This window comes from Lathamus discolor, chromosome 2 (genome assembly GCF_037157495.1).
Source record: "Lathamus discolor isolate bLatDis1 chromosome 2, bLatDis1.hap1, whole genome shotgun sequence".
Classification (NCBI taxonomy): Eukaryota; Metazoa; Chordata; class Aves; order Psittaciformes; family Psittacidae; genus Lathamus; species Lathamus discolor.
Genome location: NC_088885.1, coordinates 13,143,148 through 13,171,097, shown reverse-complemented (window position 1 = coordinate 13,171,097; position 27,950 = coordinate 13,143,148). Strand labels below are relative to the sequence as shown.

The window sequence follows — 27,950 nt, the reverse complement described above, 5'->3', positions numbered from 1 at the left end:
TCATTCTGTTTTGCCTAAAATTCCAGTTTTAAATCACTCCTTTCCTCTCTGGGAGATTCACTGGTACCCTGAAGAACATGCAATGTGCTCAGCACTGTACCTGCTTGCATTCTTATGCCTTACTGGCTTGGTTTGAGTCTGCAAGTACTTCCAGTCCAGTGCAAGTAGAGATGAAAACAACCTGCCACGTTCTATTAGACATTGAGGGTGTTGATGCAGTTGACTGTCATCTTCAAATCAAAAACACTGACTGCCACAGAAGCAAGAAGGGAGAAAAGATGGTTGAGAAAAGGCATCCAATGATTCGGGTGACTTACCTCTGCTTGCAAACACAGTATCAGAGTCCTTTCTCTGGCATGAATCACCAGTGACAAATGTCCGGAGCCATCACCAACTGGTGGTTCCCAAAGTGATGCCAGCTGCTTGCAGAACCACCCCAGCCTCAAGGTAAGTGCTGTGTAACTGCCTTCAGAGCCATGCTGGGCAATAAAACTGGTGTTTTCTAGTTCTGCGGGACACGGAGGTAGCTGGAGGGAAAGCTGTCTGGGATCTGACAGCAGTTCAGAGGTCCAAAACTTCTGTGGAACTTCCAGAATCAATAACTCAGGTATCTCCCCCCAAACCCTAGTAAGTGTAAGAGATACCTGAGTACAAAAAAGAAAGATATGTTTGGTATTGACTCCTTTAGATAGAAAAGTACCCGGAAGTGAGGCTATGTTCCCAGTTAGCCTCACCTAAAACCATGGATAAGAAATGGCAGAAGGAAAACAAACACCTTGTAGTGGTGGCCGCGCTACAAAAAGCATTTGAATGGCTGGTGGGACTTGGGTTCATCCATCTCTGCTGAAACTGCTCTTTCTTTTTAAAGGTCCAGCACGACGTTCAGCTGACTTCCCAGGCTTTGGCTCCTCGGCAAACCACCTTACGTTGCCAGGTCAGTCAGTACCACCTCACTTTTATCTGCTTATATGCACAGCTTTAGAATAGGCACTCACAGTGCCTGCTGTCTCAGAGATGGACATGAAGAGATGGCTTCTCCAGGTATGGCATGACTTCTACACATCACATTAAACAAGTTAAACCCATTCATTGGGGTTGAACAAATGAACTGTTGTTTTTAATGGTCTTTACTGCATGGCAGGGTTTTTTTGCCCAGAAAAGCTGTGGCTGCCCCATCCCTGGCAGTGTTCAAGGCCAGGCTGGATGGAGCTTGGAGCAACCCATCCTAGTGGATGGTGTCCCTGCCCCATGGCAGGGGGTTGGAACTGGGCAAGCTTTAAGGCCCTTTCCAACACAAACAACTCTGGGATTCTGTGATAAATACCTTATGTTTTGTGGCTTGCAGTGCAGGCTTCACAGACTGTTTAAATTCAATTGGCAAGTTAATTTGGGCCTTTATCATGTGGACATAGATGCTGAAGGGAAAAAGTAAGGCTGTTTTATGGGCTGAATCATAGCTCTTTTTGTGCCCTTCCCTGCACAAGTGTACCAAGTCCTGCTGTCTCTATTTCACCATCATAACCATTTTCTCAATCCCTTCATCTTTGTCCCACACAACTGTCAGAAGAAAGGGAGGTTATATGGAGCAGTTACACACAATAACGGCTTAGTGTGAACAAGATATTATCTTGCATGCACGTATGCAGGGCATTCATATATGTGTAATTAACAGTAGCTGAAAGAAAGCGCAAGTCTGCAGGAAGATAACAAGAAATCACCAAGAAAAAAACCCCAAACTTCAAGCAAAGTCCTTAAAAAGTTTTACTACAGATATTACTGTCAGTGGTTGCTGTGCCAGCAGATGCGGTATGGTGTGGCTCCGTATATAGATGTGCAGTAGCATGTTTCTGTTCTCCAAGCTGTTCATGGCGTGATGCTCCTTCGCAGCCACCACCTCAGCAGATTGTTTCCCCAGGCACAGCTGCAGCCACTGCTGGGGTGTAAGGAAGGGAGAGAACAAGCAGGGATGTGAGACCTATTCTCTGCTTTCATTGCCTGATGGTAGCCATGATCTTTAAAAAGGAATTATTTCCTTAAATGAAAAAAGGGAAATTCAAGCCTTAGGAGCACCAAGGTTAGAAACTTGTAATACATCACTCCATGCATGAAGCACCTGAGAATCATAACCTGTTGAAGCCCACAGAAACCCTGTGAGGTAAGTATGCTCATTTTTATTCCCATTTTAATGGGGAGAAGCTGGGGTGAATGTTGTAGTCCAGATCACATGAGAAGTGAGTGAGAAATCTGGGAACCAGTCTCTAGAGCCCTGAGAGAGTCTTCTCCCCATCACTTTGAGTCAACTAAAGCCTGAAGAAATTAAATGTCATGGACGCATTTTATCACCTCCTGCATGAGGATGATAAACAGCACCGCCAGTGTTCTGGATAAAGCCCCTTAAATCTATTAGCCAAGTCAACTCTGCTGGCAATAGCTCCAGTAAAATTCCAGTTAACAATAAATATTCCCCCATGCTGAACAATGGAAAATCCAATAACAGTTTGGCTGAGTCCATGCTGAGTCCAGAAAATGGAATTAATCTGAAAAGTGGATGTGCCTCAAACATCAGTAGCTCACCTGGATGTTTTTCAAGCTTTTAAAGAATGTCAATCTAGTCTAGTTGAGAACAGGAAAGATTACGACTATGCAGAAATCTGGATGTGGACCTCTGAAGTTTATGGAATCCGTAGGTTTTTTGTTTCCCAAGACATTTTAGAGTATGATTAATCACTTAAAGAGTTTACCAAGATGAGAGTGTGACTGTTCTATCATTTGATGTTAGCTAGCTCACATGGGGGAATCCTTTTTGCTGCTTAGGATTCATGCTGAGAGCAATGACTTTAAAGTGTTTGTCATGCTAATTATTGACTTATTACTTGATTATTTTGCAAATAATAACTAAGCAGAAGACGAATACATTTTGGTCATGTTGGATTTTTTATTCTACCTATGTGAAGATGTAAGAAAGCAAGGCATAGATTCAAATAAACAGAGTCAAGAAGCTGAGACTAGTCAAATTCATTTGTATCCCACTTGTGACTTTCACAATGACCTGTAGTTTACTGGAAAATCATATGAAACCCTTCAGATCCACCTCATCCTGTATTCTAGGAAATGTGATCTTAATCTGCATTTATTGCCTTAAAATGACCTTGTTCAATGGTATTTTGAAAACAGTGTGATGTTTAGCTATATGCATGTAGCTACATAAGTGTAATGTTTCTGAATTTATACTTTGGGCACTTTCATCTTCTGTCTAAACTGTTGTGTCCCAACCTTGAGCACGTTCCTTAGCATTCACCTGCATTGGTGTAATCTTCTGGGATGTTGGAATAAGGGCATGATCTCAAGATCAAGTACTCCAAAGGGTTTAATTGCCCAAATTTCGATTTTGGAGATGTCTGTGTTTCATTCAAGAGTTTTACATCTATATTTATGATTTATGTCCCTGCCTGTGACAGGCGGTTGGAACTGATGGTCTTTAAGGTCCCTTCCAACCCAAACCCTTCTGTGATTCTGTGATCTTTTTTCCCCCTGAACCTTTCCTAACCCTCTGTAACTATCCATTAACCCAAAAGAGTCCTGGCTCTCAGGCTGAGGAGCCCTCCTTTGCACAGGTAGGCTTGTGCTGAGTGGGATGGATGCAGCTTCCAAAGAACTGATTTCTTGCCCAGCAGCGAGTGAATGCTAGGCATGGTAACTATCCTTGTTCTTCCTTTGTCACCACCAGCCATCAAACCTCAGCTATGGCACCTCAGGAGGCCCACTCATAGCTCAGGAGACTATTTCCCAGCCTCCCACAAGAAACTGGAGGAACATCCGGTGAGATGTAAGCTGCTTGACCAGAGGGGAAGGATGAAGAAGATCCAACATATTTCCCAGAGCTGGAATAGGAAATAGCAGAAGAGATAAAGAGGAAGGACACGTCTCACAGCCGGACAGAAGGCAGTGTGTAACCATTGCACAGGCCATGCTATGTTGTACAGCAGCTACAATTCTAGATAAATCAAGTGTATGATTTAGCTAAGCAATATAATGGACATTTTGCTAGAAATGTTCTCAATAGCCTCCTTATTATTGCAGCAGACACCCACTTAGTACTGAATTATTGGGCTATTACCTTCAAAGAAGTGACTGTGTACCACTATCTCAAATTGAGGAAGCCAATGCTTTCCTAGATTGTTGGGGTCCTTACAGTGTTCACAATGTGACCTTCTGCCTACTACAGGTAAGACAACTCCTGTTTCCAACAGCATGGGAGTGCAGAACTCAGTACTGGCTGTACTGAGAAGAAATGTCCTAAATGTCACAGTCTGATGGGTGTTCGGGAGGTTGAAGGTAGGAGGCTGAAGTACAAATAATCCCCTTGCTTCACTCATTGGAAAAAGAAGACATAGTGCAGCATTGAAACTGTTCTTTGCACAAACAGTGATGAATGTTAAATAACACTGATTGTCTTTTGTGGCATTCATTCAGTTGACTTTGATCCCACGTGTTCCTTTGGCGCACAGAGTCCCTGAGTTTCACAGCTGCACATGCTCCCTCTGAAAAGGTTCCTCTTGCCCCCAGGTTTTACACTGTGAGAAGCAGTGGAAGTAACTCTGCTCTCTTTCTCTGTATCTTCTTTTCTCTGTCTTTTAATCTCTTACAGAAAGAGGAAGGTGAGCACTGCACACCGATGCAGGTGTGAAACAGTGTAATGACATTTTCTTTTCTATTTTCTGTGCCATTCTGAATAGTTTTTTAAGTTGTTTTTCCCTTTTTGCACTTCCTTGGGCACTGAGTAGTAGTTTCTGCAGCATTATCTATAATGAATCGTAATTAATTTATAGCCCAAACACACATACGGAGTTGGGGAGCTGGGTTGCCTATATATGTGTTTTTCTGCACTCACCAACATTGAATTGGTGGTTTTGACAATTACACTGAAGGATGCTGCTGCTGCTGCTGCTTTTTTTAACCTTACGTCCTTCATTTCTGTTCCCGATGTGTTGTCTTCTTCTATCAATACCTTTTCCAAATCACATCTTTGGGATAATCATGTTAAATGGCAGAGAGGACAATCCTCCTTTACTGTGGATGCTGACCAGTTCATCCCACTCTCTCTTCTTTTGTCTTTCCCGCATTGTTAACCAGTTATTTGCCATCTTAATATTGTATGTTATGATCTTTTTCAATCCATGACAGCCTTTGGAGCAGGACCTTGTCAAAACGGAAAAATGCAAACCATTTTGGGCTGCTCCAAGGAAGTCTCAAAGATTTGTGAGGTAAAATTTCTCCTATAGGAATTAGGCTGACCCCTCTTTAAGTATCCCTGTTGATTCTGTTGTAGGTAGTTCACTCACTGCGAATCACAGTCTGTTACACACACTAAAGGTTTGTAACTATGTCCAACATCAAAACTGCACCAGCTGGTGTATGTAGCACTGCTGTGTGACAGTAACATTAAAATCGTGGCTGAAAAGGGACAGGGTGTTTCCCAGTGTTGAGGATGTCCCTGGCTCCCCTAGAGAGGATCACTGCAATTCCATGCACACTCACCCTTGAGGCCTGACGCCTTTCCACAGTGTTTTGCTGCCTGAGGGCTCCGATAGCACCTTATTTATTTCCTTTATTTTTATCGTGTTTTCCCTGTGCTTCATGTCTGTGATTTTGACCTTAACCACCATCAGAACTTGTGACTTCAGCAGCCGGGCTGGATCACTGCCTAAGCCAAATGCAAAGAGGGATTCACTTTAAAGCTGCCTGCTTATAAATGTGATTTATCTCTAGGAATTCCTCGAGAACTTTGCTTTGCTTGTAGAATTCCCTGAAATGTTTTGCAGAAATAGGCTGTGTAGAAATGTAAAATTATACTGTCTTTCCAAACATGGTTTCTAGCTGTGTCATTTCTTCCCCCTAAGACACCTTTGGTTAGCACTTTACTTAACAGAGTTCCATCTAATTGTTCTCTGGACAAGTGGACAGCACTGGGGCATTAAAAGGGCATCCTGTTCTTATTTTGCCTTTCATTATGACCAACAGTTTATTGGGATTATTGGGTTTGTGTCACTGGCATCTCATCAAGGCTGTATTTTTTGTCTTTGCACTCCTGGTCCACAGTCCCTCCCTTGCCATGAAGCAGAGGTAACTTGCTGTTTTGAAGGTACTGCTGTGTAGTCAAGGCACAGGGGAATGAAACAACCTACCTGAGGTGTCATGGGGAGTGTATGTGATTCCCACAAATGTAATGTAGTTCTGAGCTCAGGATGTCTCTTCCCTCTTCCAAAGCCGGAGGCTTTTGGCCTAAACAAAATACTGTAAAGCAGGAGGAAGAGGGTGTTTGTGCAGACTGTTTCTTGTAAGTATCAGGTAAAGCAGTTGCTGAGTAGAACTAGTGCTGGTAGCACCCAGCCGGATGCACAGAGCAGTGTGGTGGAGTGCATGGGCTCATCCTTTCGGTCCAACCCTGACATCTAGTGTACACCGAAGGGAAATTTTGTAAGAGTGAAGTTCAGCAACGAAATCTGTGTGATCTGGGGGAGGTCTGGCTTTGCCACACATTCGGCCTTTTTCTGCAGTGATAATTTCTGGGACAGCTACTTATTGCCAGCACAGAAAGAAGTCTGAGTAATATGTCCTTATTGGAAAGTCTTATGAGCTCAGACTTGTGATGCCATTTTGACTTGTTATGAATTACTTGTTGCAACTATCGACACTTGCAAATTTAGCCTTTTATTCTGTTTAGGCCGTTTGTGAACTGCGTCTTTGCTCTAATCACTGGATCACGTTGCTATGGCAAGAAAGTTTGGTGCTTGCTTATTTGTGAGGGAGCTGTTTGTTTATTATTTTAGAAAAGGATTAAGGCTGAATTAAAAGTCTAAATATCAAAATCCACAGTGAGTGAGGCATGGAGAGACTCTTGAGTATTCATTCCTTATATTCCATGTATTTCTATGTCTACACAAACAGGGGCTGGAAAGGAAAGTTGGCTCCAACATCCTCAAGAGCAGAGATGGAGGAGAAAGGGAAAGAGGAAGAGGGAGGAAGATTTGTGGCTCAGCAGCTTAGATGGACCTTTCCGGTTCTTTAGGTCGTGAGGTAGCCTCTTGTCCTCTCAGGGGGTACCACTGGGAAGAGCCTCACTCCCTCTTCTTTACTCCCTCCCATCAGACATTTACATACATTGATATGTAAGATTTCTCTCCTGCAGGCTAAACAGAATACAGAAAAACAAACCTGGGACAGGTATAACTTTGTCCTAGATGCTAAGACCACCTGGGGGCCTAAAACCTACTTTGAAGGTTGGAAAAGACTCAACAGCTTGGAAAACTCCAAAGCTCATGGCAATGTGTCTCACAGTTACAAATACACAGCTTGCATTTTACAGGACCATTGCACCTCTAAGAATAAGCACAAATGGTCCATCAAAAATGCTTCTTTTGTTTCTGGAATGTGCTTTCTAATTTTGCTGCTGCTTTTCCATCAAAGTCCATGTCTTTTCAGGATTCTTCAGGATGCTGAGTATAAGGATGGGTTAAGCTTCCCCTCACAGCTCCTGAGTCTAACAGACTGACGTGGGTCTCTCCCACAGGACCAAGAGCCAGTGTCACGAAGCGGAAACTGGCTTTTAATGTTCACTATTTCTACCTCTAGAACTACATTTCCAGAATACTGGTATTTCTGTTTGCACAACCTCACTCTAAGAGGCCTGTGGCTTTTGGGGGGATGTAAGTGACAGACTGATATGTGTTTATGGACTTATCTAAATGGAAGTGAGAAGCCAGAATTTCTCATTTGCTTCACTGACATGCACTTCTGATTTTGGCTTGTAGATTGTCGTGGTTTAAACCCAACCACAAACCTCATCCACTCACTCCCCCCCTTTCTTGCCCTCCCCCTGCTTCTGGAGGGATGGAGAGGAGAATCGAAAAGAATGCAACTCCCACGGGTTGAGATAAGAACAGTTCAGTAACTAAGGTATAACAGAAATCACTACTGCTACCACCAATAATAATAGTGCTAAAGGAAATAACAAGAGGAAAGAATACAACACCTCAACACCAGTTGACCAATAACTCGCCCCACTCCCCCCAGCCGAGCACCGACCGATACCTCCTCCAACCCTGCAGTCCCCCTACCCCTTCCGGGGTAACTCTCGGTTACCTCCTGGGCATGACGTGCTGTGGTATGGAATACCTCTTTGGCTAGTTTGGGTCAGGTGTCCTGTCTCTGCTTCCTCCCAGCCTCCCCTCCTCCCTGGCAGAGCATGAGGCTCAGAAAGTCCTTGGCCAGACCAAACATTCGAGCAGCAACTGAAAACATCGGCTTTATCAGCACTGTTCCCAGGCCAAAAGATCAAAACACAGCACTGTACTAGCTCCGAAGAAGGAGAAAACTGACTGCTGCTGCTCAAACCAGGACATAGATGTAAATGCTGGGCAGTCTCTGCATACAAATATACTGTAAGGTCATGCATAGAAAATGTAATCTCCGAAGGCAGGAATGACATAGGACATGCAGGAAGACAATTGGTTATAATAACCAGTGACATCTATTTAATGTAAGTGGTCGAAGCGTTCTACAATTATCAATTTAAACTGGTAAGACAAAATTTCAACCAGACAAAATTTCAGTGTGTTGCTAACTTCAATGCATGCAAATGCTGCTTTAGCTGTGAATAGTGTGAGTTAGTGATAGCATCATGAATGTTGCTTTGGGTTTGGCTCTGCTGAGGTTTAGCTGGGCAAACCACTTAACCTCTGCGCCTCATGTTTAGCACTACAAAAATACATCCTCTTCCCTTGGGTGATGGGCTTTCTGCCATCCTTTATTGACAGTGCAGGGCCATTAAATCCCTTTGTTCCAAGTCTATAGTAAATGGAGACCTGTCCTTTAGTTTCTAGGTGGAGGTTAATTGAGAATCCCCTGCAAAAATATTATCCATTCACAGCCTCCTGACTGCAGCCAGTCTTTTACCCACTGACTGGAGCACTTCATTCCCTCTGAGGGCTTGGAATGATTGTCCTGGCCAGTGCAGACTTCTGCGGGGAGATGCACTTCCAGCTAAATATCTGAATGCAATCCAGCTACTAAGGCCTTCAAGCAGCCCATGCCTATGAGCACGCATTGTAAACAACATCAGTCTGGAGTATCCCAGTCCTAAGAGTACCATTGAAAGGCTCATCCTGTTTCTGTGCTGTTTCCTTCTGGGTTTGTTGTAATGGCCATGGGGGACCCTTGTGGGCACTGGGTACAAAATCATTCCTGCCCCAGAGCACACCAACTCCAGCCATTTGCCTAGGAGAGCAATCTGTGCAGTTTTAGCACTGTCTGGTCTTAAAGGGAGAGTTCAGAGCCTGAAAGGCAATAAATAAACCCAATAAGCAATGTTCAGGCCATTGTATAGTCCACACATGCTTCTGCAACACCTAGAGGCTATGTTGTGGGGAAAGGGGCAATGCTAATCTGATTGGAAACAGATCATATTTGATTGCCAAATAAAGTAACATCTAACACTTTCACGGAGTGCAGTGAGGCAGGTGAAAGCTTTGAGAAATGATTCTTCACACTACTTCCCAGGAACATTGCAAAAAACACCCCTGTTTACTTAATTGATCAAGTGAAAAATTACTTTTTAGTCGCTCATGTTGCTCCTGGGTGAAAAAACAGTAAATGCTGAATTACCAGGCTATGAATATGTGATTTTAAATGAACTGCAGCAAATTATGTATGTTGCAGCATTTTTTACGGCTGGGCTTCAACTTGATCTATGCAGGGATGGTAAATTAGGCTGCTGTGCCGTCAGAGATGTCAGTGGGACCATAACTCCTCTTTGGTGAAGAACATGTAGTGCTAGGCTTAAAAGGGGCTCTTTTTATTTCATATTAAGCAGTGCCAGCATTCCCCAGGCTTGGAAACAAATCTTCTTCAGAGCAGTGAAGTCAGTCACGTCATATTTGTGCTCCTGCTTTGTGTTGGTAAGGGTCTTTGTATCTAAATGTGTACATTTTTCAGCTAATCCGCTGCCCATTTGAATCTTTTCGGGACTCCAGGCTCTCACTCTTGCTGTACTGTGCATTGAAAATGTTCACCAACTTCACTGGTAAAGCTTGACTCGAATCATATGTCCCTGTTGTTACGCACTTGCTGTGACATCCTTTACGGTGGACCTGACACAAATGTTGTTACATGAGCTATTGATTATTTTAAGAATATTAGCTCATCTTGCTGTTTGATTAACAGGATAAAAACCAAATACCTCTCCTAGGTGCCAGGCATCCCATCAATAACATAGCTGGCCTACTGTAGACTTTAACACATGATTATTTATTATAAGCTTGTCGATTACATCTTGAAGCTGAATACCTGTGAGCGGACTGCATGCTCATGAAAGATGCTGGGTCAGTCACTGTGGCAGATGAAGTCCAAACTAGCGTGCTCCTTAGCTGTCTGCCTAAGGATGTTAGGAAGATGATAACTAAATTCAGTCTGCCAGGCTAGATAGATAATCTTTAACCTCTCTGCTGAGGTCCCTAAGGGTCCAGCCAGCAGTGCTGCCCCATCTAGCGCACAGAGCTATTAAGGTAAGCACAAAACTACCCAGTTCTACCTATTTTGTGTAATATTCTACAAGTACCTGTCTCTGTACCAATGCTGAAGGCTGTAGCTGGGTGTGAAAACAATATCTTGATTGAATCAATGAGGTAAACTGTTAAAAAAAAATGATGGTGCTGTTCCACCTTGCAGTGTGTGTATGCCATTGAGTAACAATACCCTTTTTACTCAATTTTTACTCTCCTGCTATGATTTTTAATCTTTAATTTTTGTCAGTTAGGAGATTTTCTTCAATCTCCTAACTGACAACCTAGGACTCAGTTAAAAAGAAGATGTTAAAAGAAAAAATACGGATCGAAAAGCCATGGAGAACAAGTTTATCTCCCCCTAACCCAGGAATAAAACCTTTGAGAGGAAAAAACCCCACAATGGTGTACACTGGTGTAACAGGCAGGCATTGCACGTCCCATGTTTCTCTTCTGAGAGCTCTGCCCTCTGTCCTGTTTGATGTGTCAGTGCTGACAGCCCTTAGCTGAGTTTCTGTTCTATGGTAAAGCTGCCCTTTTCTCCTCACAAACACAAGTCACGAGCAGATACAGGCAGAAGAAGTGCGTGCTTTGCCTTTCAGGATTCTAGCATTGATTCCTTCCCTCTTCATCTGTCCCCTCAGCTTTGCATATACTAATATTCACTGTGGTCAGTGATATTCCAGCAGACAAAAGCTGGACAAACAAGGTGAACTTATCAGGAGAAAAATGCTATCTGAATCACTAGCTGATGTTTTATTGCTCTGTGCTACCAACCGCTCTGGTATCTACTGCCAGGTACACTTGACTGGTGTGATGTCCCTTTGTATTAACCCTTATCACCATGCACAAAGCTCGTTCTGATCCGAGGTGGATTCCTCAGTGACAAAAATCCTGGGAAGCCACTTTTAGCAAACTGAGTGAATCCTTCCACATGAGTGAAATTTCTGCCATCATCTCCTATGATGCTTGCTGGGATTGCATGAGATGCAGATAAGCACTTGAAGATAATTTAAATTCAAGTGCATGCTTGAGAGAATTATTATCTATAAAAATGAAAGGACTTTTCTTACTTTCTATGTACTGCCACTTTGAATGACCCAGAATTATTTACACTGCATTACTGGAAATGTCACTGTAATCTTAACTAGGGATTGCGTCTCCATCCTTTTCTTCATCTTCCATAATCACTGTTTGCTTTTCTTCCGTAAGCAGCTTAGTGCCTTAAAAACAGAAGGACACAGAAAACAAAACAAACAAAGAAAAAGAAGACGGAGGAAAGAGAGAGAGAAAAAAGAAGTTGATTTAAAATATTGCTTCTTTAGATAATATCCAGATAAGAATTTTTCAGTCCTCTCTAATTTCTTGATGCTAATGTCATTTTCCAACATCATGGGAGGTACTCCTGCTACCTGTGGAAAGAGACACTAAGTTTCATCTGGGAGCCTGTTTGTCAAAGGGCTGTGGGAAGCTAAAAAAGAGCTTACATGATGAAATAAATACTGTGATTGATCTTTGTGGCTGAGTCAGCTTATGTGAATGCGTGTATGTTTTCTGTAGGTACATAGCATTATTACTTAGATCTTGCCAAAAGAACCAAGAGTTAGAATACCCACATGCCAAGTGCCATCCCCACTGAAGTCATATATTATCAATAAATTGCGAAAGCAACTGAATTAAGATCAATGTGAAAAAGGACTGAGGTTCTGGGTCATACCTTCCACAAATCTATGTCTCTCCCTTCTATCTCTCTTTCTGTCCTTTATAAAAGCAGTAAGTCCACCCCTTGAGGATTTTGAAGCTTTTATGTGATACCAAGGTACCACAATTATTTTAACTGCTCTCTTCATTAGAGAATAAATTAATAGAGTGAAGAGAGGACAATATATTAACTAGAAAATGTTCTTGATCCCTATTTTAACATACTGTGTTGGTTTTGCCTGTTACCAGTAAAAAACAAGTGGCCTGTAAGAGAGTTTTTGTGCCTACATTCCTTGGTGTGGAGGTTAACATAGTCTAAAAACAGGATGAGGGTTACCATTGTGTCAAGACCAACAAAATCTCACCCTAATTCGGTCTCCTACTGTTTGCTCTCAGTCTGTGCTAAGCAGCTGAGTTGTTCTTGTCAAACCAACCTGTTTTGCTTCTTTCTGCATCAAAAGCCCTCTCACAGAGAAGGCTTTCAGTCTTGATGAGGTCTGAAAATAGAGCAGTACCACACAGGAAGATTTTCTTCAACTTTGGAGGCTTGTCAAGAGCTCATGAGTTAATGGAAATATTAACTTATACTGCCCTTCATTTAAGTTAGCTCCTGCTTCATTTAGATGCAGTTCTTGTGAACCAGCTGGTTTCAGCAAAACCATGAGATAGACTGAAAGGCATGAATGAATACAATTTTGAAACACAAAAGACTTCGTTTTTTCAAGCAACAGTTGAGAAAACACCATTGTTAACTGCAAAGAATACACCGTTTTATGGGGATGGATGTGAATGTTCCCCACCCAGACTTCTATTCACATAGGCAAATACAGACTCTTCTTTTTTCCACTGTTGTCCTTGGGGGTTGGGTTGTGTGTTTTTTAGAGGGGAGTGGGTTTTTTTTTTTTGTGGTTGTCTTCTTCACAGAGCATTTGAGGAATGAGGAAAACATAACTAAAATATGCTTAAAATCTAAGCTACAGTGATCATTTGATGAGAGCTTACCTGTTTTGGGGGTAAAGTCAGGAATAAGGGATCAGGGATGTAAGTGATCATGTACACTCTCTTATTTAAATTATGAAGTGAGGAAGGAAAAGTATGTTTATGTAATTCTGATGGTTATAGAACATAAAACAGCCCTTGTAGAGCAGGTGCTAGAGACAGCTGGAAGATAGCAGCCAAGCAGAGGTCCCCAGCTCTCAGCTGGACCCACATCAGCAGCATGCCAGACACTTACCACAATCAATAGCAAGATAATGCATCATTATCAATAAATCACTTTGGTGACTGATGAACTCCAAAAGTTTCCAGTAGAGTTCAGGATTCAAAGCTCAGAGGAGGACGTAGCCTAGAGCTGCAGGTTATTAACTGTCCAGCCCACCAGTAACTTCAAGGACAACTACATGCTTTTAAAATCAGCCTTTTAATGCAAAACAGTGCGAAGGGGATACAAATGTGATGTCGAAACTAGACTTATTTTTGTTACACTGGGAAAGGATTTTTTCCATTGATACAATGCCACTGATCGCTTGTGGAGAAAGTGTGCTTTACTGAATGCGGTTTGGGAATTCTAGGCTTAAAGGAGCAGGATGCTGGATTTGGGGAACATTTCTAAGTCAGTATTTCTCTGATTACCGTTTAAGTAAATCACTTAACCTCCCTGCCCCTGTTTTCCCAGCTGTGTGTATTATGAAATGCAGCTCATCCTGCAGATCTGTTTTAAGGATTGCTGGGTGGTTCTGTTAGTGTCTGCCAAGGGATCTGACTCAAGAAAGCAGAGTAGAAATGCAATGTAGTCATGTTTTCCCAATAGAACTTGCAACCCCTTGCAATTTTTAGCTAGGGACTAGGACCTCAAAGGCTCACAGAGACATAAGAGCTTCTGTTATGAAGCTCAGCCACAGGCAACACAAGAACTTGGCTTAAGTCACCCATTTGCCAGGTGCCACCTAGATCTAAGCCACTCCTCCTGGGTTATAAAGTCAGAAACCCACCAAGACTGCACCAGGTACACTTGACTACCTACAGACAACACCTGCAGCTGGGTTGGGAGGTATTGGTGTGCTCCAGACACATCACTTGCACAGGAAAAAGGCAAGAGGGGACATTACACTGCTGTGTTTCTCCTGTGTCACTCAGGGTTTTAGGAGGGAGGAAGATACTATTCTAAAGAGACAACCTTAACTGGTTTTCTAGAGCATGAGGAAGAATGAGGGTTTGAAACTGGATTTACGAGTTATCTCTGATCTGATTAAGAAACCCCAAGCAACCACATTTCAGGAACCACGTTCCCATATTTACACATGTATTTACATTCTTGCTCAAACCCACAGGCCTGAAGAGCTCTCAGTAATGCTTCAGCTAATTGAATATATTGCTAAGTGGCAATGTGTAACTGAGCATCGCAGGGCTGAGTACAGGCCTTGGATCAGATTCAAATCATTTGCTGTCATGTGAGAGCGAAAAAAACACCATTAGAATGGTGGTTGTATTTTGTCTTCTGGTGTAATCCATTCAGAAAGACAAGGTCTTGGCTGACTGAAGGGGAACTGGCCATTGAAGAAGACCTCTGCTCGTGGCTCATTTGTATACACATGGAACAACGTGCCACTTCAGTAGGAGTTTGAAGGTTACTTACATTTAGAAGTCTGACCCTTCTAAGGGAGAGTTTTGTGATGCCCATCCTTAGACATTTAAGCTGGCTAAGGATTGACTTCCTTAGGCTCCTTCTGTGGACAACAGGTAGCCATGGATTTCTCCAGATAGTAACATTCAGATCATAGAATAGTTAGGGTTGGAAAGGACCTTAAGATCCTAATTTAGCAGCCCCCTTTCTGTACCTGCATTTCCTATTTGGATTGGGTGTTTGCAAGGTGTAAAACTGATTCTACTCGCTTGGATCATGTGGCATCTACTAGATACATTGATTTACATCACGTTTTATGGGCTATTTGACTTACTTTTATTTGTGGTAGAAAATCTCTCTGAGCACCCAAGAGGGTGAGGGACTGTCCTAGAGTGCTCCTAACCAGCTGGTCAAAAGGGAGAAAGATAACACAGCTGCCATTCTTAGCTACATTCACAACAAAGCTATTTGTGTGGACAGCTGCTTAAAAAGATAATCTAGTAATTAAGCTCTGTTACTACAAACAATTAAATGGAGTTTTTGAATTGGCATCTGAAAGTGGCATTTGGGAGGGATCTGAAGGAGAAATGGTAGAAATGGGGACAATCCTCATTAGCAGGTCACAAGGGATACATGCAGCACACATGCAAACAAGGCCAGTAACAGGGAAACAGGGACAGAAAGGCCTGTCTACATCTATTTAGCACACATAGCCCTGTTGGGGCTTCTCAGGTCTCCAAGTCTATAATTCAGGTTCTGTTTTGCACAGCAGTTTCACAAGAGAGCTCAGTTTGTTTGTGCTGTCTGCTACCTGATGGGATAACCCTGAAAGTAAACAAGTAGTAAATATTGGAGCAGTCCTTAGCCACAATGAGTCACTTTTTCATAGCAAGTCATGGAACCACCACTGGCGAATTTCAACCAGCAGAATGCTGTATGGTGGTATGCATCTTGAAACGAAAATATGCATCCTCAGGGCAGGGAGGGAGTGAAATTCAGGCATTCAAACACACAGGCTACTTTGCCTCATTACAGGCACAAGCCTGCCAGAGGTGGTCAGTCACGAGAACACAGACCCGGAATACCGGATCTGGAAAAGTTGTGGACAAGGAGAGGCAGTGTTTAGCAGGCTGCTTTGAATCCATGCTGAGTGCTGGAGGATGGATTCACCATCGGGCAAGAGTCATTGGAGGTATGGTTGAAAACAACTGAAAGCTGCATCCCTAGCTAGTATTAATTATTAACATCTACACCTTCAGAAGTATTGATGAACTGAGGCTCTTCTGTGATAGAGGAGTGTGGGAAATGTGACAAAGGGTCTTAAGGACTAGAACATGGCTGGCTGACTTCATGTGGTCACCAAGCAGATTAGGTGCTGCAGTGTGTATTATGCCAGAAGCACAGAGCTGTCTTTGAGGTGCTGTTAACGAGAAGTTCATCGCTGTTTGGTTTCCTAAGTGCAGTCAGGGACTGTGGAATTAAGAGAAGGTTAATTGGGACAGCTTGGCTCCAGGTTGTTTAAGGCAGCATGAGCCACTGTTAGTGCTGGTGACCTAAACATTTGCACGTGATCAGGTTTGAAAAGCAGGGCAGTTGTTGGCCTTTCACAAAAGTAGCATCGTGTCTGCAGATAAGCAAGTGATCTAATGTCTTCTCTTACTCCCCTTCCCTTCTCTCCCCAGACCATGAGCAGGGGAAACAGAAAAGACTTTCCATGAGCCACCGCTGCTGTTACATACGTTGACCAAATAGGTGCAGCTCAGCAGGAACTGCGAAGTACACTGGGCCTAGCAACCTCCTTCCAGCCTCCTCCCAACCACACCTCTGGCACTACCCACTGTTTGCTTCCTCTTTGGAGGACCTTGACATAAATATTCTCTTACCTATAATCAAAGGTGGGATGTGTATTGCAGGCGTATCTTTTCTCCTGGGCTTTTTCTGCTCCAGTTCAGTGATCTGAGAGCCTGGATTCACTCTCTCTCGCTGTGGCTTCTCTGTGATACCATACCTTTTCAGCAGACTGTCAGAAAAGTCTGAAAGTATGCCTGCAGGCAAGGAAAAAAACACAACGAAAAAGAAAATGTCACTTAAGCCTTGCTCACAGCGGAGAAAACAGGCACTTGTGCAACTTTCCAAAAGACTACTCTGAGATAAGGCAGCCAAGTGCATGATCTGCTCTGCATGGTGTACCTACTCTTCAGGTTTTGCAATGGTATACATTTCCTCCAAGTCAATTTTATCCCAAAGGCTAATGACAGTGATGCTATCAGGCCAGCTGGGTTCTGGTTGTACTTAATGCACTAAACTGCAGCCCATCAGAAATTGTGGTAAAGACAAAGGCAATCTTCTATTCCAGAAGCTTAAATTTCTTACCAAAATAGCTCAATCATATGGATGCTTAAAGCCTTTGCTTGGGAGCAATGTGACCAGACAGAAATGGCCTATTTTAACCTGTGAAATAATGCTTTATGGTATGGCTACTACAGGCACAAAATGCAGCTCTCTAACCTCCAAACCACTCTTCCCTAAGAGGAAATCGTTGGGGAGATGATACAAATGAAAGCTGAACAGAGTCAATGTCTGGATTACAAATACTGGCAAATCCCAGCTTCTTGTCCTTGGTGATTTGTTGTTGGTGCACAGGGGACCATGCAAGTAACTCCTCTGTGTATGTGCAGTATGGGTAGAAGAACTCAGTGCAGTGGATACAAGAGCACAGCTCTCTCCCCAGAGAGCACAAGGAGTGCTTGTTAGCAGAGAGGAGCGACAAACGTTTATTCCTGCTGCTGACTTGGAAGGTCATCAGGTTTCAGTGGCATTCTCCTGCTCATTCTTCCCTTCCCCACGTTGGTGGCATTTGGCTCTCAAACTTCAGAGGTCTGTGAATGCACAGCAGCAGGGAGCATCCTACAAGGAGCCCTTTTATTGCTGCAGTGGTTTCTGGCTTCCTGAAACACTCGGCCCTTGACAGAGTACCCATGAGCACAAGAGCCCTGTTATTTCCAGGAGGAGCATCCTGCAGCTGGCTTGTGTGCTCCTCAGGTCTCATCCTGAGATGGGATCCTCATCCCAGCCTCATCCCTGGTCAACCTCCCCCTGAGCACTGGGTACATGTTTCACAAGAAAGCGCAGGGGCTGAGCTACAGCCTTTTTGATTTTGAACTGGATTTAATGGGACATGTAGCATGGCTCAGCAGCTACAAATACACATCATTTGTCATGTACAGGCAGCACCACTATGCACATGGCATTGAGCTGCATTCTTGCCCACATCCAGGCGACATAAGTGAATGAGGGGTCGGCAGACATTTGCCTGGACTCAGTCCCCTCGGCTGAATTGTGATTCCTAAGTCAAGAGATGTATTGTTCACCTGTTAGAGGTGGTGGGGTGTGCAAAGCTGGTGTATCTTTTCTCCTTGGCTTTTTTTGGTCCTGTTCAGTGTTCTGGGAAGCCAGGATGGTTTTCCCTTTTCTTGGTTTCTTTTTGAGGTCACAGCTCTGAATCAGCTGCTCTGAAAGATCTTCTGCAGAGGAAAAAATGAGAAGAAAAAAAGATGTAAAAAACCATGAAACTGACTGGAAATAACAAACCAGATGGTGAAAAGAAAAGCTTTAATAATACTGCCTTCATCCAAGTAATTATAATGCTTGTGGAGAAACATCTCTTGAATAAAAAGTCAGCACAAGAGGACTATGTGCCATACTACGTGGGAGTCAAGTGGCTTAGGTGGTCCTTCTGCATCATAGGTGGTAGACATAAAGCAGAGGAAGAGACTGTGGGCAGCTGTGTGTTACGTGGCAGAGGGAAAGCTGTACCATGGTGTGCAGAAATCCCATGGCCATCCCTGTTTTCATCCTGCGCTAACTGTGCAAGCTGTGTCTTCAAGAGTTACATGGGCACTTTTGTGAAGGAAAGATATACGTGTGCGGGGTCAGCCTCAGGTATTGGTAAGCTGAGGCAATATATTGTTCCCTTCAAGAGTGGGCTTTATTTCCAGAGCAGTTGGTATTTGGCTTTGATTTACATAACATTACACTAGAGTTTTGGTTTTCCCTTGACACGGACAGTTTTTCTGCGAGAGTCTGAATTTCTGGGTGCTTATGCAAGCCAAAAATACTGAAGATGATAATCTGTCAACAGCCTGCCCAGGGCAGTGGTTGAGTCAGCATCCCTGGAGGTATTTGAAAGACCTGTAGATGTGGCAGTTAGGGCATGGTTCAGTGGTGGACTTGGCAGTATTAAGTGTATGGTTGGATACAATGATTGCAAAGGTCTTTTCCAAGCTAAGTGATTCCATGATTGGTATCATCACACAAACCAATGCTTTGATTTCTTAAAAAGCTGCTTGTTTGGCTTCAGCTGGGTCTTCATTCCAGGCTCTCTCACACAGTTTGAGGCAGTGTACATCTGTAAGTGGGTATACACATGGAAAGGATAACCTCCAGGATGAAACCCCAGGAAGATGTGGGGTCTTTTTCTGGCCCTCACAGACTTTTCATGTAATCCTAATGAGATCATTTCACCTCCTGCTGCCTCAGTTTCCTAACTGTAGAATGAGAACAATTGTGCTTGGTATACCAGCAATTGTATAAGTGGTGCCTGTGGCTAGGAATGCCATGTGGCAGAGACAGAACTAGGATACCTTCCTTGTAGGCCAGATAAACAAAGTTTATAAGATTGTGCTTGCCTGCGGTGAGACACTTCTTTTGACAAGGAAGTGAAATTGCATTTGTGTTTTGTTATTGTCATCACAAGGGTAACAACAAGCAAATAGGTTTTTGTTTCTGGGTTGCTAAATCTTCATGACAGTATTGCAAGGCAGGAGTGAAATAACAGAATCTGAAGCAGAGGCAAAGACCATGAATATGCAAAAAAGCACATCTATCAAGTACGAAGCTTGGTATTTAGGAGTGTGGCGGAGAAACGATGCCTCTGGTGCTCTCAGTGCAAAAGTTATGTATGAAATAGGTTCAAGAGAGGAAACACTGACAATGAAGGGGGAAGAGTATTCAGAAAGCAGACTCAGTGGAGGCAAAGGGAGGGGGTGTCTGAAATCTTTTACTGAGATTGCATCTATAAGATGTGCTCAGGGAAGGCTCAGCCGTATCCCAGCTTTTAGTTTACGGTGGTATAAATGGAGAAACTGCTCTACCTTTTTTATCAGGGGAAAGAACAATGGCTCTTTTTTTCTTTCTCCTCTTTAATTAACTTTGCTCTCCAGCTTCAGCTGATTTTTATATGCAGGAAGAGCTCTCTTTGCCTTTCCATCTGGCACCAGAAGTGTCAGCAGAAGGTGCAATCTATTGGGTTTCATGAGGGCTCAGTTGTGTTGCTGGAGGGGAAAAAACGGACACTGGACAGGGCCTAATGATGTGAAGACAACACCTCTCTAATTAATGCAATGACATCATCTAATAACACTTACCTAAATGGTTACAGTGTGAGTCTCGCTTGTCCAGTCTGTCTTCTGGGATATCAAATGGCTGAACACATTCTGTTGACATCGTTGAAGTGGGATTTTCTTCCCCTTTGAAGCTACTACACCAGGAAAAAAGGAAAAGAAATTGCACCCTGACATAAACCAGACGTATTGGTGTTATGTATCCACTTGCTAGCCAGACCATAAGAAGTTCTTGTCTTCCAGCTGCTCCCTGTTGTGCAGTCTGCTGGCTCACATGTGCTAAGAGATACATTTATGCAGTGCCTTTGCCTTGGTTACACATGCAATATCCTGTTTTTTCCACCTACCTTGCTGTAAGCAGCCCACACTAGCATGGGAAATACATTGGCTTTACAGAAGAATACTAACTTTGAGCATACAGAAAGCACTACCTATCTCATACACAAAGTATATGCTAGGAAATAGGGTGTTTTGTTCTGTTTTTTTCCATTTTTTCCCAAATCTGTACTAAGGATCATATTTGATGTTTATCATACAATCTTACCTTAATAATGAATTCTGTTGAGTTAATCTTACAAGCCCAGCTCCTGTAAGAGAGCATTGATACCCCTGAATACTCACATGTGAGTGCTCCCTCTGAAAGCTCCATCTGAAAGATGGCCAGTGCACACAAACCCCAAAGCCAGCACACTTACTAATCACCTTGGTAAGATCACAGGAGCCTGTCTCACAAAGCCGTTTAAGAGCCTGTTCTCTGTAAGTCCCACTGAATTGCTGTTTTGGCTGTTTTATCCCCCTTTTCTTACAATTGCAGAGGATCCTGGAGCCCAGCCTCCTACCTGAGCTCCGCCAGCATTTCCCAAGCCAAGATTTGATCCCAGGCTTGCTCACTCTGGGGCCACTCTAAATGTCTTCACAGGAAGAAGGAAATGAGACCACTTTTTACTGCTGACCATTTCTGTGGTTGCCTAACAGAAACCCATTACAGCAATGTTAAGAGCAAAGAAACCTTCAACCTGAAGGTGCAGCCTGAGTGATCCTGATATGTCCCTTCTGCCAGCAACAGCTGGGGTAGCTTCTTACTTACAATCTCAGTTCTCCATTTTCAGGGAATAATGGCAGACAGTGGCTTATGTGTAGGGAAGAGGAAGGCAATGAGGAGGAGAAAAAAAACAGGAGTACTGTCCTGGGTTCAGCAGTAGCAGTCATTTTTCTCCTTTTTAGTAGCTGGTGCAGCACTGTGTTTTTGACTTTCAGCCTGGGAACAGCGCTGATAACACCGATGTTTTTAGTTGTTGCTCAGTAATGTTTACCCTGACCAAGGACTTTTTTCTGAGCCTCATGCTCTGCCAGGGAGGAGGGGAAGCTGGGAGGAAGCAGAGACAGGACACCTGACCCAAACTGACCAAAGAGGTATTCCATACCACAGCACGTCATACCCAGTGTATAAACTGAGGGCAGTTACCCAGAAGGGCTAGATCACTGCTCGGTCAGGCTGGGTATCAGTCAGCAGGTGGTGAGCAGTGAGCGAGCGGGCTGCATGGCTGAGTTGCCGACTGGGCTTAAACCATGACAGAGAGTTTGCTTCTATCCTGCTGGAGGTAAAGAAATCACCTATATTACTTCTCTGTAAATTGCAGTGGTTGTTTGTCAACAAGAAACAGAGCAGTAGGGGAGTCAACCTCATTTCTGTGACTAAACTTGCATCTATATAAAGAACAATTAATCCTCAAGCAAAATCCAGTCACTTAAATGTTTTCCAAACAAACTGTGAAAGGTCGCACTCATAATCATGCACTGAGCTTATTCTTCAGGGGATGAAAAAACATGTCCTAAATTCCAGTGGCTTCAAAGTAAGCGGAGCAACACTGGCTGACAGTAATAAAGGTCAGGAACACTGACTCATAATGTACATATGGGATTAACTCCCATACCCGTCAGTATTCAAAATCTGTAAAATTCTATATATTCTGGAATAGCTTGTGGAATCAGGCCTGGACAAGGGGTTTGACCTCTGCTTGTTCACTGTAGAACTGGCCCCGTCCAGCCTCACATCTGTACTAAAGGATTACACTGCCTGGAGACTCCATCTGCATTTATGGGAAAAAAATTAATCATCTTCCATTTGGGAAGACCCCGTATAAAGAAACCTTTGAATGCACCTTAGCATGACATGGCTGCTCTGTTTATCCACTGTATAAATTAGCTATAGTTAATGAAATTAAATGCTTAAAATGAAGCAGTCAATTTTATTTAAAGCAAAAAACAAACTTATGAGCTGGCCGTATGAAGGCTCACACTGCATTTTGCGATGAGAGAGGTTTTCTTCTTCAATACCATTTGATTTTATAGGATTTGATTAGCCCACACTGGCTAAATACTATCATAGTAAAGAAAAGCGTTCTTTCCTGAAGGGTACTCATTTTAGACAGTTTTCAGTAAAAGCAGGGATACCATTTCAGAAAATATGGACTTGTTTTGAACGGGTCTTGAGGCAAAAAAAGCTGAGACTAGAGTATAAAATTTAAATGTAAGATTGATGGTAAATTATACTGACTGGAAATGCCTTATAAAACAGATGAATTTTGGTTTGATTTCACCAAAGCCTTTCCTTGAGTTATTTCACCTAATAAAAATAAAGCTTTGTAGAGTCTTAATGTGGGATTGGTATATGCCAGCTGTGAGACTTCCTTAGTTATTTTTCCTTACTATCCTCCTTTGAAAAAACTATATTCTAAATAAGTCTCTTGGATGTCTTCACATTTCCAAAGCCACAGATGCCAAGCCCTTGGCAGCTTCAGTGCTTCAAAATATGGCTCTATAGCCTAATTCCTGACACATGCACCCTTTTTGTTATTTAAAGTTTGCCTGCAGCCAACTTTGCTTCACTTACAGGTGTTTTCCTACTGCACATAGTGACAGCCTGTGTGACAAAAGAATAAAAAGAGAAAGATTACCAAGATGTGTCATGGGTTTCGATATCATGGGTGCCTACCCACTGCATATGATGTGTGAACCTGTGAGTGCTGTTGCATTCTGTCCCTGTGCACTACGCACAAAGTGCTTGTTCGAGGGAGAGGTGATGTATGTGAGCGCTGTAATGGTGCTTTCCCAAACCACTGAAATCAATTCCCACCACTAAAGAAACAGATTCCCCAGTAACCTTTCACATGGGAAGGAAGACGAGGGGGGAACTGTATGAAGTCATTCATACGCCTTTACAAATGGAAGCACTTTCTTGGGTTTCTGTGTGTTAAATGAAACTCTTATCCTAGCAGCCTATTTGTGCTCTCTGCTGCCATCAGTCACCGTGGTGGGTAGTGCTTGCTATTCACGGTATGGACTAAGGTGGTATTTTTCTTGCACTCTTATGTCTCTTGACATAATGATCCACATTCATCCTCTGTGCTATTGTAATGGGTACAATGGAGCTCTAAATCACAGTCAGTGGGAGACACTTCCTGAAATGCATATAGATTTTTCTGTATGAGTTAGGACTCAATAGTCATTTAGCCTGGACTTTGGAGCAAGGCAGCTGGGCTGTACCACCCCCCTGCAGACATGTGTGCTTACTTCTGGGAAAAGGCAGAGCTGATAAACACCTGAAATGCTTCCCTAAAGGTTGAAACATAGAATAGTTAGGGTTGGAAAGGACCTTAAGATCATCCAGTTCCAACCCCCCGCATGGGCAGGGACACCTCACACTAAACCATCTCACCCAAGGCTTCATTCAACCTGGCCTTGAACACTGCCAGGGATGGAGCATTTACCACTTCTTTAAGTTATCTGTTGTTTAAGTTTTAGCTTTGCCTACACAGTTTTGCATTTCCTCCTTGTAAAAATATTTGACATTCAATAGGATTTTCTCTACTTAGGGAAGGAGAAGGGCAAGGAATGATAAGGCAGCCTGAAGTAAAAGCCTCTTCATCCTCATGTGGATAAAGTCTCATGCTGAAGTCACTGGCATGTAGCAACAGGACTCCTTTGGACATACACACTTGTAAGAGATGGTGATTCAGATGACAAATATCTGACCTTTTCACTTTTTAGATATCTCCTTTGGATTCCTAGGTAGCTTAAAGCACATTCAAGATTTTTTTTCAGAGTTCTCAGTTGCTGCATATGCTTGATTAAAGTGCCCAAATAAAGTTATCCAGAGACAGATGTACAGCTCCTACCACTCACGAACACTGTCTTAAAACACTGTAAATGCAAATAATAGGTTATCCTTTTTTTTGCTTAAATTGCGAGTCTCCATCAAAAAGTCACCAATGTAACTGGTTCCAGGAAACCAGTTTTGGTCTGCTCTTTCAGATTACTATATGCAGTTGCGTTAATGTAGATATTTGTCGCCAGTAATCAGGCTAGAGCTTAGGGAATACTCAGCAAAGCTACTATCACATATTGCTACCAAAATGATGCAATTTTTTTTGAGACCATCTGATCCTGTGACATTTAAACCAATGTGAAATGAAATCTCATGAGATCGAACAGAAAACTAAAGCTTTGAGAATCAAACTAAAGAGCTGGACTGTTTTTCATTTGGTCTTGAACTAGGCATGGAAATGGCTTTGGATATGGGAAAGTTAACTCTCCATTTCTTGTCTTCTCATAGGGTTTGAATGGCTGTAGGTGCTATACAGCTAGATGGAAATTAGGTACCTATGGCTATTTGTATCCAGTCTTAAGAGACAATGCAGGACTCAAATGAGACATCAGTAGGCAATCGTTCTTACCTAGAAGGTGCAGAAAAGAATTTCTGATCTGCAATTCGTATCAAAGTTGACATGGGCTATGTGAACATCAATGTCAATAGTCCTCACATTGTATATTAAAAGCATGAGCTTAATACCTGCATGTCATTTCCTTGTGTGTTGAATTCTTAGAATTGCTGCACTAACCCTTTTGCAAGGTCTCCACAAACTGTTGTCTACAAGTATGTGGATCTTGATTTTTCTCTCTCCCCATCCCTTCCCTCCAGGGGAATGTTTTGTTCCCACAGTTGAGCAAATCCCCAATAAAAAACCATGCACTAGTTTGCAGGACATGCATAACCATTAAAGAAACCATTGGTGTGTTGGTAAGGGTGCTACAGGAATAAAAGTGCTCTTGAGGGTGCCCTTGTTGGGTGACAGCAGGCAATCTGCAGGTTGATAATGAAGTTGCCACAGAAGCCTGTGTGACCCTGTGTGCCTGTCTTCTGACGGACACAGAGCACTGCATATGAACACTTTTTTGCCATGAGGTGAGAGAAAGAAAGTTCAAGAACCAGAAAGGAGACAACTGGTGCCCTGGGGTGGGACAGCACGCACACATGCTTGTCCATATTCCCATAGGTGGCACCTGGCCTTGGTGCCGCTGATGCACTTAGTTGGAAATGGGAACAAGTGGGAATATCTTACAGTGTGCTGCCTCATGCAGACATGAGGCAGAGGCTGGACTGTAAAAGTTAGTCCAGCCTGCACCAAGGGCAGCACTTCACTACCCTGCCCAGAGAGCTGCTCAGGCATCAGAGTTTGCCCTTTAAACCTGGTGCCTCTCCTCCAACCACAAGCACGCTTATGGTCTCCTGACGTGTTTTGATTATTAAATAACTCTTAACTGCTTTGCCCCTCTCTGTCTGGTTACAATGAGCATGTGTGCAAGGAGGGACAGGCAGGCTCCCAGCATCTTTACGTGCTCTTCTCTTCCCTCCCTATGTGGCAGACAAAGACAGACCTGTCCTTCCTTCCCCACATGTCCTCTGCGGGGTCCCACAGTGTGAGTAGGCCCCTTATTTGCATGAAGTCATTTACAAAGAAGGAATAAGAGAGTATCATCTGGATTTGGCTCCTTCCATCTGCACTCAGCAGGCAGCCTTGGCTCCTTTACCAGCAAATGCACACCTTTGCCTATACATTGGTCCTATCCTAGCCCCATTACCACTGCTTCCTGGGCAAATCTTGTGAATAAGGCAAGGCAACCCGTCTCAGAGTAGAAAACTCTACCCATAGTAGAAAATAGGTGCCCTAAAAGTAGAAAGTCTGGGAGTTCCTGCTCTGCATTCCAAAGTTTTCACTTTTACTATATGTTTAACATTACTCTATTGGAGTGACTTCTTCCCCAGGCACAGAAGACAGCCTCATGCTGCTGAATGCACGGAGCTTCTTCGGTTATTTGGGCACTAGGCTGCTCTCTCGAGGTATTCTTGTCAGATTAGTCTGATTTCTATTTATTTAAAAGTACTTAAATGCACTTAGGAGACACTTCGGTTTTTGAAAGCCTAATCCAGGCACCTCCCTCCACCCAAAGCTTTTTGCTGCCAATAGCAGAATTGCCTGGGAGTAGTTTCCTCTCACAGCTTCTATGGGCTCGTTCAAAACCCTGGCTGGGACCATCTCACACTGCTTCCCATCAGCTCGCAAAAATGAAAATCCCAACAGTTAAACTTTGATTGGTAGAGAGAAAAACAAACAAAATAGTAACCTGTATCTGCGCAGGTTCTGGTCACAAAGTTTTAGTGTTTGGAGGTAATAAAACCTACAGTAATTATTTCCTTACAAACTCACCCATTCCAACCCTCTCTAGTGGGGGAAAGCCCTGATGCCAGTTCCCGCTCTGCTGCTTGTAAGCTGCCTGAGCAGCTGAAGTTAGTTAAGGCAGTTATCTCTAAAGCACTGTCCTCCTTGGAACCCCATCACCCATGCTTTCCACTCTCAGCTCGGCCTCACGCCAACTCTCTCCACATGGGACCATCCCCAGCCCGCTCCCCACAGAGCGGGCGGCTCTTCCTCGCTGGTGCTGGAAACAGAACGGAAAGGACAAGAGGAGCGCCGGGGGAGGGCAGGGTGCGGTACTTACGTCGCGGGGAGCCGTCGGGGCTGGCTGCAGCGGGACCTCTCCGCGCTGGGGCCGCCGCGGCCGCTGCCGCTCGCCTTATCTAGGGAGCGTGGTGCGGAGTCGCTATGGCAACGCCGCGCTCAGGCCTCCTCCGCGGGGCGGCCGCATCACCGCCCCCGCCGCCAGTGCTGAGGCCGATGGAGCGGGGACAGCGGCAGCCCCTCAAGGCGAGGAGCGCATCTCTCCTGCTCTAGAGAGGCAGGGGAGGCTGAGGGAGCTCTGGCACACAGAGGCAAAAGGCAAGCTGCAGCAGCCGTGTCAGGAGGCGAGAAGAAAATGGCAAGGGGAGGGAGTGAGGCTGGTGCTGCCTGGGACCCAGGGGAGAGCTGAGGATAAAAGTGGAGCAAGGAGGCAGGGCATGTGTCTGGGCGCAGCACCACAAGCACTAAAAGTGATGGACACCGTCTCCAGCGCCGGGGTTCAGCGGTGACTGCCGTGTTTGTGTATGTACCTGGCCACAACCAGGCGCGGTATTTACGGAGCCTGCTGTGGCTGCCGGTTGTTTGCCAACAGAGACCTATTTTAGCCCGTGCCTTTGGATGGAGCTGTTATTTCAACTGAGGGAAAACATACGCAAACACGCCTGACGTTGGAAAAGCTCCGGGGGAAGTGTTTTACTCAGTGGCAGGGCTGTGAGCTGCCCCTCTCTCAGTATTCATCTGCAACAAAGACGCCTTTGTCAGTGCCCTTCTATTAAAACACCATTAAAACCTGTGACAGCTCACATCTGTAGTTACCTCGTCCTTCTCTTCCCCCATCAGCGACTGCAGTTCAACAGCACCAACG

The 27,950-nt window shown here is 43.8% G+C and overlaps 2 protein-coding genes across 13 annotated transcripts in view; one reads left to right on the top strand and one right to left on the bottom strand.

The window, feature by feature from the left end:
* Window positions 1–5,865, top strand: part of PDE1C (phosphodiesterase 1C) — a 290,962-nt gene extending 285,097 nt beyond the window's left edge. For 8 of the 9 annotated variants that reach the window (XM_065665790.1, XM_065665788.1, XM_065665789.1 and 5 more), the window contains 2 exons: window positions 869–934; window positions 3,728–5,865. In XM_065665790.1, coding sequence (XP_065521862.1) covers window positions 869–934; window positions 3,728–3,897 — 236 coding nt within the window. In that variant the 3' untranslated portion in view covers window positions 3,898–5,865. Of the gene's footprint in view, window positions 1–868; window positions 935–2,047; window positions 2,080–3,727 lie in introns of those variants that run through there. The other variant, XM_065665793.1, reaches the window with a different exon arrangement.
* Window positions 5,866–8,511: 2,646 nt separating this feature from the next.
* On the bottom strand, window positions 8,512–27,248 carry PPP1R17 (protein phosphatase 1 regulatory subunit 17). Of its 4 annotated transcripts, XM_065665783.1 has the most exons (6): window positions 27,126–27,248; window positions 20,830–20,872; window positions 20,310–20,422; window positions 18,255–18,407; window positions 16,767–16,928; window positions 8,512–11,782 (listed from the first exon to the last, which is right to left on the bottom strand). In XM_065665783.1, the coding sequence occupies exons 3-6, from the start codon at window positions 20,386–20,388 to the stop codon at window positions 11,703–11,705; spliced, it is 474 nt and encodes a 157-aa protein (XP_065521855.1). In that variant the 5' UTR covers window positions 20,389–20,422; window positions 20,830–20,872; window positions 27,126–27,248; the 3' UTR covers window positions 8,512–11,702. The 4 variants fall into 4 exon arrangements, with proteins under 4 accessions (XP_065521855.1, XP_065521854.1, XP_065521856.1 ...); XM_065665782.1 differs by lacking the exon at window positions 20,830–20,872; XM_065665784.1 differs by lacking the exons at window positions 20,830–20,872; window positions 27,126–27,248 and adding an exon at window positions 21,373–21,438.
* Window positions 27,249–27,950: the final 702 nt, after the last annotated feature.